Source organism: Micromesistius poutassou (genome assembly GCF_964030765.1).
Source record: "Micromesistius poutassou genome assembly, contig: SCAFFOLD_951, whole genome shotgun sequence".
Classification (NCBI taxonomy): Eukaryota; Metazoa; Chordata; class Actinopteri; order Gadiformes; family Gadidae; genus Micromesistius; species Micromesistius poutassou.
In genome coordinates, this window is record NW_028177226.1 from 1,142 (window position 1) to 19,130 (window position 17,989).

The 17,989-nt window shown below is 53.2% G+C and overlaps 1 protein-coding gene across 1 annotated transcript; it reads right to left on the minus strand.

Annotated features, from left to right (window-relative positions):
* Positions 1-457: 457 nt before the first annotated feature.
* On the minus strand, positions 458-9,484 carry LOC311376647 (transmembrane protein 151A-like; the record flags this gene model as incomplete). The annotated part of the gene is given in 7 exon segments (XM_084491161.1): positions 458-956; positions 958-1,670; positions 2,453-2,492; positions 3,846-3,985; positions 5,016-5,150; positions 5,287-5,631; positions 9,416-9,484. Coding segments are annotated over 7 exon segments (1,941 nt in total).
* Between the last annotated feature and the right edge of the window lie 8,505 nt (positions 9,485-17,989).

Sequence of the window (17,989 nt, forward strand, 5' to 3'; positions counted from 1 at the left end):
TCCCGTTTAGGTCTGGTCTCAAACCGTGTTCACCTCTGACCCCATACAGCTCCTCTGCCCCCCCAGCCGCCTCCCAGTGCTCCCAGTTCTCCCAGTGGTCCCAGTGGTCCCAGTGGTCCCAGTGGTCCCACTGGTCCCAGTGCTCCCAGTGCTCCCAGTGCTCCCAGTGCTCCCAGTGCTCCCAGTGCTCCCAGTGCCTCCTGTTCTCTTCTCTCTCTTTGTATCTTCTTGTGTTCCTTCATGACGGTCTGACCTGACGCCCCCCCCTGTGTGGAGCAGAGGCCCCCAGCCCCCCCCCCGGCCCCCCAGCCCCCCCCCCCCGGCCCCCCCAGCCCCTCCCCCGGGCCCCCGTGGCCCCCCAGCCCCTCCCCCAGCCCCCCCGCGGCCCCCCGGCTCCCGGCCCCCCCCGGGCCCCCCGGCCCTGGGGGTCAGGCACTGCGTCAGTCCTGCTCTTTGGTCACATGCGGTCTCCCCGGTGGCAGCTCTCCTCTCCGTGGACGATGAGCACGGGGAAGAAGAAGGCGTCCTGGTAAGAGGGGGGTCTCTCCCTCTCCGCCGCCTCCCGGGCCTCGCTGCCTCCCCGCGCCTCGCTGCCCTCCTCCTCCTCCTCCTGTCTCTCCCCCGTCCCGCCTTCTCCTCTCCCCCTGTCCTCCCCCTCCCCCTCCCTCTCCTCCTCCTCCTCCGCCTGCTCCTCCCCCTCCAGCACTCCCCGGCTCTCCTCGTCGTCCTGCCGGGACCCCAGCCCCAGGAACCCCCCCCCCCCCTCCCCCGCTCCCCCCCCGCTCCCGGCTCCCCCGCTCCCCCCTCCCCCCCCTGCCCCTCCGTCCTCCCCCCTCCCGGCCAGCCCCCCCCCCATGCTCCTGGAGTGGAAGAGGCTGGTGGGCCGGCCCACGGCCAGCCGGCCCAGCGAGAAGCCGCTGCGGCTGAGGACCAGCCGGGGGCCCCCGCCGGCGGGGGGGGCCCCCCCGCTGCCCCGCCGCCCGCATGCCGGCCACGGTGGCGTTGAGCAGCGCCGTGGTGCCGCTGGGGGCCCGCAGGCGCGACGGCAGGCTGCTGCTGGACGAGGTGCGGCGGCAGCGCGGGCAGCTCTGCAGGAGGTAGGCCGAGTTGAAGACGGCGGGCAGGGCCAGCGGGGGCGCGGGCCCCTGGAGCCCCGGGCCGCCCGGGGGCCCGGAGACGGGCGTGGTGGTGGCGGTGGGGCCCCCCCCCCCCCCGCCGGCGTCCAGGTCCATGAGCAGCGCCTCCGAGTAGCTGGGCACCATCTGCTGGTTGCAGCGGATGTGCCACTCCAGCTCCGTCATGTCCACCGTGTTGACCCTGGAGATGGCCCTGTAGCTGGCCCCCGGGGCCCCGCCCCGCGCCGCGCCGTTCTCCGAGGGCCCGTCGGCCCCGCCCGCCCCCCCCGCCCCGCTGTCCTCGCTGTCCCCGAACAGCTTCTCCACGTGGTAGTGGACGTAGGCCGTGCGGTACTCCGACACCACCCTCAGCGGCCAGGACAGCAGCAGGGCGGAGGCCAGCCAGAAGACGCGGTGGCGGGAGTACCAGGGCGGCCGCAGGGGGTCCGGGAACGCCAGGATGTGCTCCCGGAAGTCCACGTTCTTCAGGTGCATGCCCTCCCGGGCCTCCATGTAGTCGTCCAGACCCTCGTTCTCCCCGAAGAAGCGGGCGCGCTGGGCGGGCGAGAGAACGTCACGTGACCAGAGGGGTTTACAGAGGATCATAATGTGGCAGGACGTCACGTGACCAGAGGGGTTTACAGAGGATCATAATGTGGCAGGACGTCATGTGACCAGAGGGGTTTACAGAGGTGCTACGTCAGGTGAAGGGGCGGTGCTACGTCAGGTGAAGGGGCGGTGCTACGTCAGGTGAAGGGGCGGTGCTACGTCAGGTGAAGGGGCGGTGCTACGTCAGGTGAAGGGGTGGTGCTACGTCAGGTGAAGGGGCGGTGCTACGTCAGGTGAAGGGGTGGTGCTACGTCAGGTGAAGGGGCGGTGCTACGTCAGGTGAAGGGGCGGTGCTACGTCAGGTGAAGGGGCGGTGCTACGTCAGGTGAAGGGGTGGTGCTACGTCAGTGGGCGTGTTGGTGGGGGGGCGGGGCTTAGTGGGCGTGTCGGTGGGGGCGGGGCTTAGTGGGCGTGTCGGTGGGGGGCGGGGCTTAGTGGGCGTGTCGGTGGGGGGGCAGGGCTTAGTGGGCGTGTCGGTGGGGGGCGGGGCTTAGTGGGTGTGTCGGTGGGGGGCGGGGCTTAGTGGGCATGTCGGTGGGGGCGGGGCTTAGTGGGCGTGTCGGTGGGGGGCGGGGCTTAGTGGGCGTGTCGGTGGGGGGCGGGGCTTAGTGGGTGTGTCGGTGGGGGGCGGGGCTTAGTGGGCGTGTCGGCGGGGCTTAGTGGGTGTGTCTGTGGGGGGCGGGGCTTAGTGGGCGTGTCGGTGGGGGGCGGGGCTTAGTGGGCGTTACCTGGGTCAGGTAGGCTGCCTCCGCCCGGGCGCTGGAGAAGCTGAGGAGAACGACGTCATCATTATTAATAAAAACATTATTAAGAATCAAACACGATTATTATCATTAGTTATCATTATTAATAATAACATCATCATTATTATTATTATTATTATTATGAATAAAAACATAATAATTATTAATAAAAACATCATTATTATTAATAATATCACCATTATTATTAATAATAATGATGTTATTATTAATAATATCATTATTATTAATAATAACATCATTATTATTAATAATAATGATGTTATTATTAATAATATCATTATTATTAATAATATCATTATTATTAATAATAACACCATTATTATTAATAATAATGATGTTATTATTAATAATATCATTATTATTAATAATAACATCATTATTATTAATAATAATGATGTTATTATTAATAATATCATTATTATTAATAATATCATTATTATTAATAATATCATTATTATTAATAATAACACCATTATTATTAATAATAATGATGTTATTATTAATAATATCATTATTATTAATAATATCATTATTATTAATAATAACACCATTATTATTAATAATAATGATGTTATTATTAATAATATCATTATTATTAATAATAACATCATTATTATTAATAATAATGATGTTATTATTAATAATATCATTATTATTAATAATAACATCATTATTATTAATAATAATGATGTTATTATTAATAATATCATTATTATTAATAATATCATTATTATTAATAATATCATTATTATTAATAATAACACCATTATTATTAATAATAATGATGTTATTATTAATAATATCATTATTATTAATAATAACACCATTATTATTAATAATAATGATGTTATTATTAATAATAATGATATTATTAATAATAACATCATTATTATTAATAATAATGATGTTATTATTAATAATATCATTATTATTAATAATAATGATATTGTGGCCCATTGGTGGGCGTGGCCCCTGAGGGGGCGTGGCCCTGATGTGGGCGTGGCCCTGAGGGGGCGTGGTCCCTGAGGGGGTGTGGCCCTCCATGGCCCCTGAGGGGGCGTGGCCCTGAGGTGGGCGTGGCCCTGAGGGGGCGTGGCCCTGAGGGGGGCCCTCCATGGCCCCTGAGGGGGGCCCTCCATGGCCCCTGGGGGGGGGCCCTCCATGGCCCCTGAGGGGGGCCCTCCATGGCCCCTGGGGGGGGCCCTCCATGGCCCCTGAGGGGGGCCCTCCATGGCCCCTGGGGGGGGCCCTCCATGGCCCCTGAGGGGGGCCCTCCATGGCCCCTGAGGGAGGCCCTCCATGGCCCCTGAGGGGGGCCCTCCATGGCCCCTGAGGGGGGCCCTCCATGGCCCCTGACCTGAAGCACTTGGTGAAGCGCAGCCGGACGGCGGGGTGCAGCGGCAGGTCCAGCAGCTCCTTGGACACGTCCTTCACGCCGTAGCGGGCGTAGTCGAACTCCGAGCTGGAGGCGTGGGTGTTGACGCGCTCGTGGTACACCTGTCACAACAACCAGGAGCTCAGTGGTGGGTGGTGGTGTAGTGGTGGTGTAGTGGTGGTGTAGTGGTGGTGGTGTGGTGGTGTGGTGGTGGTGTAGTGGTGGTGGTGTGGTGGTGTGGTGGTGGTGTAGTGGTGGTGTAGTGGTGGTGTAGTGGTGGTGGTGTGGTGGTGGTGTAGTGGTGGTGGTGTGGTGGTGTGGTGGTGGTGTAGTGGTGGTGTAGTGGTGGTGTGGTGGTGTAGTGGTGGTGTGGTGGTGTAGTGGTGGTGGTGTAGTGGTGGTGGCGTGGTGGTGGTGTAGTGGTGGTGTGGTGGTGTAGTGGTGGTGGCGTGGTGGTGGTGTAGTGGTGGTGTAGTGGTGGTGTGGTGGTGTAGTGGTGGTGTGGTGGTGTAGTGGTGGTGGTGTGGTGGTGGTGTAGTGGTGGTGGTGTGGTGGTGTGGTGGAGGTGGTGTGGTGGTGTAGTGGTGGTGTAGTGGTGGTGGTGTAGTGGTGTAGTGGAGGTGTGGTGGTGTAGTGGTGGTGTAGTGGAGGTGTAGTGGTGGTGGTGGTGTGGTGGAGGTGGTGTGGTGGTGGTGGTGGTGTAGTAGTGGTGTTGTGGTGGTGGAGGTGGTGTGGAGGTGGTGCCTGACGTAGTCCCCACCTGCGTGGTGGTGTAGTGGTGTAGTGGAGGTGTAGTGGTGGTGGTGGTGTAGTGGAGGTGTAGTGGTGGTGGTGTAGTGGTGTAGTGGTGGTGTAGTGGAGGTGTAGTGGTGTAGTGGAGGTGGTGTGGAGGTGGTGCCTGACGTAGTCCCCACCTGCGTGGTGGTGTAGTGGTGTAGTGGAGGTGTGGTGGTGTAGTGGTGGTGTAGTGGTGTAGTGGAGGTGGTGTGGTGGTGTAGTGGTGGTGTAGTGGTGTAGTGGAGGTGGTGTGGTGGTGTAGTGGTGGTGGTGCCTGACGTAGTCCCCACCTGCGTGGTGGTGTAGTGGTGTAGTGGAGGTGGTGTGGTGGTGTAGTGGAGGTGGTGTGGAGGTGGTGCCTGACGTAGTCCCCACCTGCGTGGTGGTGTAGGCGTCCCCGTTGCGGTAGCGGGTCACCTGGCGCGTGCGGCGGACGTAGTGGTAGCTGATGGCCTTCCACCAGATGCAGGGCGTTGCCTGCTGCAGCCGCTGCACGCGCTCGTACACCTCCTGGGGGAGGAGGTTCATGTTGAGCGCTCTGGTGACGGAGCGCTCTGCTGACGGAGCGCTCTGGTGACGGAGCGCTCTGGTGACGGAGCGCTCTGGTGACGGAGCGCTCCGCCCCGAGGCCCCGGCGGCGGCTCACCTGGAACTCGGCGTGGGCCAGCATGGCGGTCTTGGAGAAGCAGTGCCAGCACTCCACCAGGTAGACGACGTACAGCATGGCCAGGAAGGCCAGCGGGATGTAGACGTAGCCGCTGGAGCAGGGGCTCTGCAGCCGCAGCACGTCGTTGTAGTAGGCGGCCGAGGTGGCGCCGTCGTCCAGCGAGGCGGCCGGCCGCACGGCGGCGGAGCCCAGCACGGGCACGCGGCTCAGGGCGCACCAGGCCAGCGCCCCCAGGCAGCCCAGCATCAGCAGCGTCAGCAGCAGACACTTCCAGTGGGACTCGCGGCACAGAGAGGAGGCCAGGGAGGCCTGCAGGGGGCGCTGCTGCAGGGAGGGACACACGTCAGCACCCCACACACTCTGAGTGCACCCCCAACACACACACACGCACGCACGCACACACACACACACACACACACGCACGCACGCACGCACGCACGCACGCACGCACGCACGCACGTGAGGCTGGAGGCTAGAGGATGGAGGCTGGAGGCTGGAGGCTGGAGGCCGTGAGGCTGGAGGCCGTGAGGCTGGAGGCCGTGAGGCTGGAGGCCGTGAGGCCGTGAGGCTGGAGGCTAGAGGCTGGAGGCTGGAGGCCGTGAGGCTGGAGGCTAGAGGCTGGAGGCCGTGAGGCTGGAGGCCGTGAGGCCGTGAGGCTGGAGGCTAGAGGCTGGAGCCGTGAGGCTGGAGGCTGGAGGCCGTGAGGCTGGAGGCCGTGAGGCTAGAGGCTGGAGGCCGTGAGGCTAGAGGCTGGAGGCCGTGAGGCTAGAGGCCGTGAGGCTGGAGGCCGTGAGGCTAGAGGCTGGAGGCCGTGAGGCTAGAGGCCGTGAGGCTGGAGGCCGTGAGGCTGGAGGCCGCGGACTCGTCTGCAGCAGAGAGCCGGCAGGGAGCAGCAGGTGAATTATTCAGGATGGAGGAATGTTCCAGACTCTACTGTCAACATTAACACACCAGGCCTCCACAGCAGCCAGTCAGTGTGCGTGTGTGTGTGTGTGTGTGTGTGTGTGTGTGTGTGTGTGTGTGCGAAAAACACCAAGAAAGACAGGATGACACCAGTGTCCTTGTCTGTTGGACCAGGGCTAAAGAGTCAGCATGTTCTCTCTCTCTCCCTCCATCCTCTGTCTCTCACCTCTCCCTCTCTCTCTCTCTCCCTCCATCCTCTGTCTCTCACCTCTCCCTCTCTCTCTCTCCCTCCATCCTCTCTCTCACCTCTCCCTCTCTCTCTCTCTCCCTCACCTTCCTCTCTCTCTCCCTCTCTCTCTCTCCCTCACCTCTCGTTCTCTCTCCCTCCATCCTCTCTCTCTCCCTCATCCTCTCTCTCTCCCTCACCATCCTCTCTCTCCCTCCATCCTCTCTCTCTCACCTCTCCCTCTCTCTCTCTCTCCCTCACCTTCCTCTCTCTCTCCCTCTCTCTCTCTCCCTCACCTCTCGTTCTCTCCCTCCATCCTCTCTCTCTCCCTCACCATCCTCTCTCTCCCTCCATCCTCGCTCTCTCACCTCTCCCTCTCTCTCTCTCTCCCTCACCTCTCTCTCTCTCTCCCCTCTCTCTCTCCCCTCTCTCTCTCTCTCTCTGTCTCTCACCCCATCACTCTCTCTCCCTTATCTCCCACGATTCAGGAAGCAAGCGACTGAAAATATGATTTCTCTGAACACATAACCCCACACACACACACACACACACACACACACACACACACACACACACACGCTGTGGCTGCTGTTAATGTGTTACCCACTACTCAGAGGCCCTAAGTGGATTGATCCAGGCCTAGGTGCACAGAGAGAGAGAGAGAGAGAGAGAGAGAGAGAGAGAGAGAGAGAGAGAGAGAGAGAGAGAGAGAGAGAGAGAGAGAGAGAGAGACAGACAGGGCCCATAGTGATGGACCACAAGAGAGGGTCCTGGACCAGGACCACAGAGAGGGTCCTGGTCCAGGACCACAGAGAGGGTCCTGGACCACAGAGAGGGTCCTGGACCAGGACCACAGAGAGGGTCCAGGACCACAGAGAGGGTCCTGGACCAGGACCACAGAGAGGGTCCAGGACCACAGAGAGGGTCCTGGACCAGGACCACAGAGAGGGTCCAGGACCACAGAGAGGGTCCTGGATCAGGACCACAGAGAGGGTCCTGGACCAGGACCACAGAGAGGGTCCAGGACCACAGAGAGGGTCCTGGACCAGGACCACAGAGAGGGTCCAGGACCACAGAGAGGGTCCTGGACCAGGACCACAGAGAGGGTCCAGGACCACAGAGAGGGTCCTGGATCAGGACCACAGAGAGGGTCCTGGACCACAGAGAGGGTCCAGGACCACAGAGAGGGTCCTGGACCAGGACCACAGAGAGGGTCCAGGACCACAGAGAGGGTCCTGGATCAGGACCACAGAGAGGGTCCAGGACCACAGAGGGGGTCCAGGACCAGGACCACAGAGAGGGTCCTGGACCAGGACCACAGAGGGGGTCCAGGACCAGGACCACAGAGAGGGTCCAGGACCACAGAGAGGGTCCTGGACCAGGACCACAGAGAGGGTCCAGGACCACAGAGAGGGTCCAGGACCAGGACCAGGACAGGATTAGATTTCCTGTATTCCGGTGCGTTTTGTGGATGGTCACTACCTGTTACCTATCACCTACTACTCATTCAGAGCCTATCCTGACTTGCAGGGCCTAAGCTTACCCATTGATGTTATTATGATATTGAGGCAAATCATGATCACTGTCCTATAGCGTCCATTATTGTGTCTCAATGGCTATTTCAAATGCAGTTAGAAATAAGGGACAGTTGCTTCATTTTGTTTATATGCTACAGGCCGAAAGACTAAATTAATACGTAACTTACTTGCTCCTTTTAAGTATAACACTGCTTGGGGAGTCCAATTCCTCCACTGGAATGGGTGGAAAGTGCTTTTACAACTCTCTGCTAGTTAGCGATCCATCTCTTCTCTGCTGTAGTTGTGTTGTGCGAGTGTTGCTGAGGGAGGTAGCCTATTTGATTAATTCGCTGAATTGTCCAATCATGTGGTCTTAAAAAAATATGAAAAACAACGCCATTGGTCTGGGGCGCACAAAATTGCGACCGAGGTAGAATTTTCATGCGCCAATGAAAAGCTGTCTCTGACAGCTTTTCAGCAAAAAGTTTGCGAGCTTACGTTGACTTCAACTTGGCCGGCGCCCCTGACCTGAAGGAGGGCTTTATTTCCAATGACCAATAACTAGCCTAGCCCAAATCGTTCAGACGCATTTAAATGGTTGCTGGCAGTGGTACGTCTATCACACAAACAACAAGGATAAACGCTTTGTATTTTTGTTGATTTATATTTTTAATGGTTTATTCATCATAACACACACACACTTTCACGCACACACACACACACACACACACACACACACACACACACACACACACACACACACACACAAACACACACTCTCAGACACACACACACACACACACACACACACACACAGCCTCACACAGCCACATCACACACACGCACGCACATGCGCACACACACACATACGTTTAGACCATCTTAAATGCTAGCCCACCTTGTGGTCACAAGGTGAGTCTGATATTAGTCCAGATTAGCGGGCCGGACTAAGAGCAAAGGGAGTGTCATTAAGATAAGTTAAGATAAGTAAACACGAAGCACTTCTGGATCTGACCTGAGCCTAGAGACGACCTGACTTGAGGATCTTTAACGATCTGAGCCGACTTGAGGATCTTTAACGATCTCTCCCCGCGCTCTGAGCTTTGCGCCATCGGACGCGGCTCGCGTTTTTTTGTTGTTGCAGAGGACACGGTAGGGTATGACGTCATGATGGATACACGGGATGGTCACACACTCCACCATAACAACACACACCGACACACTCCACCATAACAACACACACCGACACACCAACATCTCCACACTACATCTCCCAAGGTCCCGCCGCGTGTCCTTCACGCAGCCCGGGCCCGGGTCCTCCCGGTCACCGTCACCCCTCCGCAGTGGAGCTGCGTTTTGCGCAACTTCAACAGAGCTCACTATTCACACACACACACACACACACACACACACACACACACACACACACACACACACACACACACACACACACACCACACACCTGCTCTCTTCCGGTCCCGTCCTCCAGGATGGGCTGCTCCGCGGCCGTCGTCTCCTCGTCCGTCGTCATCGTCCCTCTCCTCCTCCTCCTCCTCCTCCTCCTCCTCCTCCTCCTCCTCCTCCTCCTCCTCTGCTCCTCCTCCTCCTCCTCCTCTAGTCCCGGGACCGGGAGCGGCGGGTTCCTCTCCCGGGCGGGACCGGCTCCGTCAGCCCATCCGCCGCAAGTCGGTGTCCGGTTTCACGATGATGCTGGCGTGAGCTGCGGCAAAAAAGCATGGTCCCCCCCCCCTGTCCTCTAGCGCGTCCGCTCGGCCCCCATCCCCCGGTACACCGGCTCAGCGCGCGGCGCACCGCGGAACGCTCGTGCGTGTGATGAACACGGGAAGAGGAGCGCACGAGGTCTGCTGCTGCAGACCGCGATGGACGGACGGACGTGACGTCCGGACTGCAGCGGAGCGCGGGACAGTTTCCTCCGACGGTTCACAATAATAATAATAATAGGATGGAGCGATGATGTCGCGATAACTGTGATGTCGCGATGGTGACGTCTTCCCTATGAACGCAACTCTGCTAACGGATCTTCGTCATGCAATAACATCTGAGTCTGAGTGGGATGCAGAATCCAACCTCTCTCTCTCTCTCTCTCTCTCTCTCTCTCTCTCTCTCTCTCTCTCTCTCTCTCTCTCTCTCTCTCTCTCTCTCTCTCTCTCTCTCTCTCTCTCTCACACACACACACAAATCTAAAGCAGAGGTTGTTTTTATAAAATGGAAGCTTGGTTTGATTCACTGAACTCCTTGCGGTGGGGTTGGTTAACTCCTTGTGGTGGGGTTGGTTAACTCCTTGTGGTCGGGTTGGTTAACTCCTTGTGGTTGGGTTGGTTCACTAAACTCCTTGTGGTTAGGGTTAGGTAGGGTTAGAGGTAGGTAAGGTTAGGGTTAGGTAGAGTTAGGGTTAGGTAGGGTTAGGGTTAGAGGTAGGTGGGTTAGGGTTAGGTAGAGTTAGGGTTAGGTAGGGTTAGGGTTAGGTAGGGTTAGAGTTAGGGTTAGGTAGAGTTAGGGTTAGGTAGGGTTAGGGTTAGGTAGAGTTAGGGTTAGGTAGGGTTAGAGGTAGGTAGGGTTAGGTAGGGTTAGGGTTAGAGGTAGGTAAGGTTAGGGTTAGGTAGAGTTAGGGTTAGGTAGGGTTAGGGCTTTGAAGCTGCACTAAACAACCGTATAATGCTGCAGTTAGTAACTCCAGCATCAAATAGCTGAACTAGAAAGTTTGCCAAGAGTTAGTGGTTCTATCCTGTCATAATGTATATAGTGTAATATAATATCTATATATTATGTATATATATGTATTATATACATAATATGTATAAATTATAAGAAGTAATTAGAGTAATTATATTACTCCAAAATAACACAGAGATTTGTGACCTGATTACCAGAACCCGCGCAGCGCGATGAATGAACAACAAATGAAAAACACGGTTTAGAACAACTTATTCATTCTTTGTTGGATCCCGCCCAGGAGAACAGCTTTTTGTCATTTCTTGTTTCTGTCTATTCGGTATTTTCACATTTATATTTATCTATCACTATATCTATACATCTACCTATCTATATATATATATATATATATATATATATATATATACATCTACATCTATCTATCTATCTATCTATCTATCTATCTATCTATCTATCTATATGTATCTTTACTATAAATCTATCTAAGCAAGAAGAGAAGACAGAAATCCGAAATTTGTATTTACCCACGATGTGAAAGTTTCCGTAACACAACTTTTGCCGTTTTCAAAATGATATCGGAATATAAATCAAACCACGACAGCACCACAACTTGTTATTTTACAGGTTGTATAAAATAGGGTAAATGCTATAAACAGCACTTCTAGGGCTGTATCATGAGGACCTCCATGAGACACTAGGGCTGTATCATATGAGGATCAGGCTCCATGAGACACTAGGGCTGTATCATATGAGGACCTCCATGAGACACTAGGGCTGTATCATATGAGGATCAGGCTCATGAGACACTAGGGCTGTATCATATGAGGATCAGGCTCATGAGACACTAGGGCTGTATCATATGAGGACCTCCATGAGACACTAAGGCTGTATCATATGAGGATCAGGCTCATGAGACACTAGGGCTGTATCATATGAGGATCAGGCTCATGAGACACTAGGGCTGTATCATATGAGGATCAGGCTCATGAGACACTAGGGCTGTATCATATGAGGACCTCCATGAGACACTAGGGCTGTATCATATGAGGATCAGGCTCCATGAGACACTAGGGCTGTATCATATGAGGATCAGGCTCATGAGACACTAGGGCTGTATCATATGAGGATCAGGCTCATGAGACACTAGGGCTGTATCATGAGGACCTCCATGAGACACTAGGGCTGTATCATATGAGGATCCAGGGCTCATGAGACACTAGGGCTGTATCATATGAGGATCCAGGGCTCATGAGACACTAGGGCTGTATCATATGAGGACCTCCATGAGACACTAGGGCTGTATCATATGAGGATCAGGCTCATGAGACACTAGGGCTGTATCATATGAGGATCAGGCTCATGAGACACTAGGGCTGTATCATATGAGGACCTCCATGAGACACTAGGGCTGTATCATATGAGGATCAGGCTCATGAGACACTAGGGCTGTATCATATGAGGATCAGGCTCCATGAGACACTAGGGCTGTATCATATGAGGATCAGGCTCATGAGACACTAGGGCTGTATCATATGAGGATCAGGCTCATGAGACACTAGGGCTGTATCATGAGGACCTCCATGAGACACTAGGGCTGTATCATATGAGGATCCAGGGCTCATGAGACACTAGGGCTGTATCATATGAGGATCCAGGGCTCATGAGACACTAGGGCTGTATCATATGAGGATCAGGCTCATGAGACACTAGGGCTGTATCATATGAGGATCAGGCTCCATGAGACACTAGGGCTGTATCATATGAGGATCAGGCTCATGAGACACTAGGGCTGTATCATATGAGGATCAGGCTCCATGAGACACTAGGGCTGTATCATATGAGGATCAGGCTCATGAGACACTAGGGCTGTATCATATGAGGATCAGGCTCATGAGACACTAGGGCTGTATCATATGAGGACCTCCATGAGACACTAGGGCTGTATCATATGAGGACCTCCATGAGACACTAGGGCTGTATCATATGAGGATCAGGCTCATGAGACACTAGGGCTGTATCATATGAGGATCAGGCTCATGAGACACTAGGGCTGTATCATATGAGGATCAGGCTCATGAGACACTAGGGCTGTATCATGAGGACCTCCATGAGACACTAGGGCTGTATCATATGAGGATCCAGGGCTCATGAGACACTAGGGCTGTATCATATGAGGATCCAGGGCTCATGAGACACTAGGGCTGTATCATATGAGGATCAGGCTCATGAGACACTAGGGCTGTATCATATGAGGATCAGGCTCATGAGACACTAGGGCTGTATCATGAGGACCTCCATGAGACACTAGGGCTGTATCATATGAGGATCCAGGGCTCATGAGACACTAGGGCTGTATCATATGAGGATCCAGGGCTCATGAGACACTAGGGCTGTATCATATGAGGACCTCCATGAGACACTAGGGCTGTATCATATGAGGATCAGGCTCATGAGACACTAGGGCTGTATCATATGAGGATCAGGCTCATGAGACACTAGGGCTGTATCATATGAGGACCTCCATGAGACACTAGGGCTGTATCATATGAGGATCAGGCTCATGAGACACTAGGGCTGTATCATATGAGGATCAGGCTCCATGAGACACTAGGGCTGTATCATATGAGGATCAGGCTCATGAGACACTAGGGCTGTATCATATGAGGATCAGGCTCATGAGACACTAGGGCTGTATCATGAGGACCTCCATGAGACACTAGGGCTGTATCATATGAGGATCCAGGGCTCATGAGACACTAGGGCTGTATCATATGAGGATCCAGGGCTCATGAGACACTAGGGCTGTATCATATGAGGATCAGGCTCATGAGACACTAGGGCTGTATCATATGAGGATCAGGCTCCATGAGACACTAGGGCTGTATCATATGAGGATCAGGCTCATGAGACACTAGGGCTGTATCATATGAGGATCAGGCTCCATGAGACACTAGGGCTGTATCATATGAGGATCAGGCTCATGAGACACTAGGGCTGTATCATATGAGGATCAGGCTCATGAGACACTAGGGCTGTATCATATGAGGACCTCCATGAGACACTAGGGCTGTATCATATGAGGACCTCCATGAGACACTAGGGCTGTATCATATGAGGATCAGGCTCATGAGACACTAGGGCTGTATCATATGAGGATCAGGCTCATGAGACACTAGGGCTGTATCATATGAGGATCAGGCTCATGAGACACTAGGGCTGTATCATGAGGACCTCCATGAGACACTAGGGCTGTATCATATGAGGATCCAGGGCTCATGAGACACTAGGGCTGTATCATATGAGGATCCAGGGCTCATGAGACACTAGGGCTGTATCATATGAGGATCAGGCTCATGAGACACTAGGGCTGTATCATATGAGGATCAGGCTCCATGAGACACTAGGGCTGTATCATATGAGGATCAGGCTCATGAGACACTAGGGCTGTATCATATGAGGATCAGGCTCCATGAGACACTAGGGCTGTATCATATGAGGATCAGGCTCATGAGACACTAGGGCTGTATCATATGAGGATCAGGCTCATGAGACACTAGGGCTGTATCATATGAGGATCAGGCTCATAAGACACTAGGGCTGTATCATATGAGGATCAGGCTCATGAGACACTAGGGCTGTATCATATGAGGATCAGGCTCCATGAGACACTAGGGCTGTATCATATGAGGATCAGGCTCATGAGACACTAGGGCTGTATCATATGAGGATCAGGCCCATGAGACACTAGGGCTGTATCATATGAGGATCAGGCTCATGAGACACTAGGGCTGTATCATATGAGGACCTCCATGAGACACTAGGGCTGTATCATATGAGGATCAGGCTCATGAGACACTAGGGCTGTATCATATGAGGATCAGGCTCCATGAGACACTAGGGCTGTATCATGAGGACCTCCATGAGACACTAGGGCTGTATCATATGAGGATCAGGCTCATGAGACACTAGGGCTGTATCATATGAGGACCTCCATGAGACACTAGGGCTGTATCATATGAGGATCAGGCTCATGAGACACTAGGGCTGTATCATATGAGGATCAGGCTCATGAGACACTAGGGCTGTATCATATGAGGACCTCCATGAGACACTAGGGCTGTATCATATGAGGACCTCCATGAGACACTAGGGCTGTATCATATGAGGACCCATGAGGGCTCATGAGACACTATGTGGGCTGCAGGGTGGGTCTCGTGGAGTTGTGTAGTGGGTCGTGTGTAGAGGTTGTGTTGATAGGTTGTGTTGTGCTTGTGCGTCCAGTTGTGTTGTCAATAAAAGGCAGTTCTCGTAGTCGTGGGGTGTAAGGGGCGGTGAACTGTATTTCACGTTTTGAAACCGCGGCGGCTCTCATCCAATCAGGCTGGTCTCGCGTTGTCAGGCTGGTCTCGCGTTGTCAGGCTGGTCTCGTGGTGAGCTAGCGCGATGGCTGCGCGGAGGGGTTCGAGGGCGAGAGGAGCGCGGGGCAGAAGAGCGAGGAGCGCGCAGTACCAGGTGAGCGTCCGTTAGCACCTCACGAGACACGGTAGGACCGGTGCGTTTCAACGTTACGGTTTGTTGTAGAACCAGGGCCTATTGTAAATCTGTACGCATCATTTTAACTGTTTAACATTTTAAGAGTTTATTTATGCTTCAGTGGGTTAATTACGTGTTGAATATTTTCCTCATGAATACATACATGTCCCCTTAATATCCGGGAGACATTTAATCCACATCGTCATGTTGTGACACTAAATAAAGGTACAAAGAATACGGTGTACACACACACACACACACACACACACACACACACACACACACACACACACACACACACACACACACACACACACACACACATATATATATATCGTGTAATATTTAAGGTAAGCCTGCGATAAAATGAAAACGACCTCATCGTGCTTATTGTTTTTAATGTTATTAACATTATAAATGTTATTCTTACGGCCGGAGGAGCCATGACGACTGAGCTCATCAATGGTGTTTTACGTGGACTTCATTTCATTTCCACCGTGGCGGCGGTCTGTTTAGTAATAGAGGACCGGATGGCCAAGAATAAGATGTTAGAATAATAAGCCGCGGAGGGAGATCTGATCTGCGGTCCGCCACGGTAAAATGGCTGGCGGTCTGATCCCGGCTCTGCTGCCCGCTCCGCCCGGGGGGCTGGCGGTCTGATCCCGGCTCTGCTGCCCGCTCCGTCCGGGGGGCTGGCGGTCTGATCCCGGCTCTGCTGCCCGCTCCGCCCGGGGGGCTGGCGGTCTGATCCGGGCTCTGCTGCCCGCTCCGCCCGGGGGGCTGGCGGTCTGATCCCGGCTCTGCTGCCCGCTCCGCCCGGGGGGCTGGCGGTCTGATCCCGGCTCTGCTGCCCGCTCCGCCCGGGGGGCTGGCGGTCTGATCCCGGCTCTGCTGCCCGCTCCGCCCGGGGGGCTGGCGGGGTTCGGTTCTTCCCGGATCCGTCTATGTCCTCATGACAGGATCCATGAATATGTTCTCTGGACGTTTATTCCGTGTTTTGTAACTTTGTCCTCGTCGTTACAAATGGCTGCTGGTCGTCTTTGTTAGCAGTAAGAGAGCGAGAGGACAACTTTAAAACGTTAAATAACATTAAATACACCACCCCGTTCATGAGGCAGAGCCGTCCTCACGGTTCCCCGGTCCTTCCCTCGGTTAGGGTTAGGCTGAGGGCTGTCGGTCCTCCCGGGCCGTCGGAGGGCTTTGTCAGGGGAGAGCAGGAGGGCGGTACGGCTTTGTTGAACCAGCAGCTGCTCTCTTCTCAGAAGCCATTTTACCAGGGCTCCCAGCGCTCTCCCACCGTTACCAGTATACCAGTACTAATGGTGGGCCGACGGTGGGAAAACGCAGAAAAACAACGAGCTCACATGAAAACGATGTGGTAGACGTCGAGATGGAGGAAAATCAACGTTAGTTTCTCACATCAGATCCGCGGTCCTCAAAATGGAAGATGAATAATTCTGGTGGTGGAGGGTCATCTTCAACACTAAATATAATACTAAATAATAATAATAATACTGTAATATTGATAAATAGGGCCTACTGTAATAGGCTACAAATAAATACTATAATACTGGTTAAAATACTAAGATTAAACAATGAATTATTCCGGTGGTGGAGGGTTATTCATCTTCAACGCTAAATACTATAATAGGCCTACTGATACTGAAATACTAATAAATACTATAATACTTATAAATACTGGGTCAAATACTAAGATTAAACAAGGATATTTGTCAATTAATAAATTATATTTATATTAATATTATAAAGACGAATGATTTCAATCAATGTTATTTTAAAGTTATTATTAACTTTTACTGTTATTATTATATAACATAATACATTATATCAATAAAAAGTTGAAAGTTGGTAACAAATAAAAAAATATGTGCATCAAAGCACTTTATATATTTATTTAATTGTATTTTTATAGTGCGTTTAAATTGAATAAATAAGATAGAATATATATTGTTGTTATTTAAGATGAAAGCTGTGGCCCACTAACCCCCCCTCTCTGTTCCAGGACCGTAACACTGACTTCTTATCCAGCTCATCCAGATACCAGCATGGCCAAGGTGGGTTGAGCGCTGGTTTCTGTTTGTGACCCGCGAGGCGATGGAGCTCACCGTAACGACCTCCTCTAAAGAGCCTCACACAGCCTCTGACCTCCGAGCTCTGAGTCTCTAAACAGCCTCTGACCTCTGAGCTCTGGGTCTCTAAACAGCCTCTGACCTCCGAGCTCTGAGTCTCTAAACAGCCTCTGACCTCTGAGCTCTGAGTCTCTAAACAGCCTCTGACCTCCGAGCTCTGAGTCTCTAAACAGCCTCTGAGCTCTGAGTCTCTAAACAGCCTCTGTGCTCTGAGTCTCTAAACAGCCTCTGACCTCTGAGCTCTGAGTCTCTAAACAGCCTCTGACCTCTGAGCTCTGAGTCTCTAAACAGCCTCTGACCTCTGAGCTCTGAGTCTCTAAACAGCCTCTGACCTCTGAGCTCTGGGTCTCTAAACAGCCTCTGGGGGGGGGTCTCTCAACAGCCTCTGGGGGGGGGGTCTCTAAACAGCCTCTGGGGGGGGGGGTCTCTAAACAGCCTCTGGGGGGGGGGGGTCTCTAAACAGCCTCTGGGGGGCGGGGTCTCTAAACAGCCTCTGGGGGTGGGGGGTCTCTAAACAGCCTCTGGGGGGGGGGGTCTCTAAACAGCCTCTGGGGGGCGGGGTCTCTAAACAGCCTCTGGGGGGGGGGGTCTCTAAACAGCCTCTGGGGGGGGGGGTCTCTAACAGCCTCTGGGGGGGGGGTCTCTAAACAGCCTCTGGG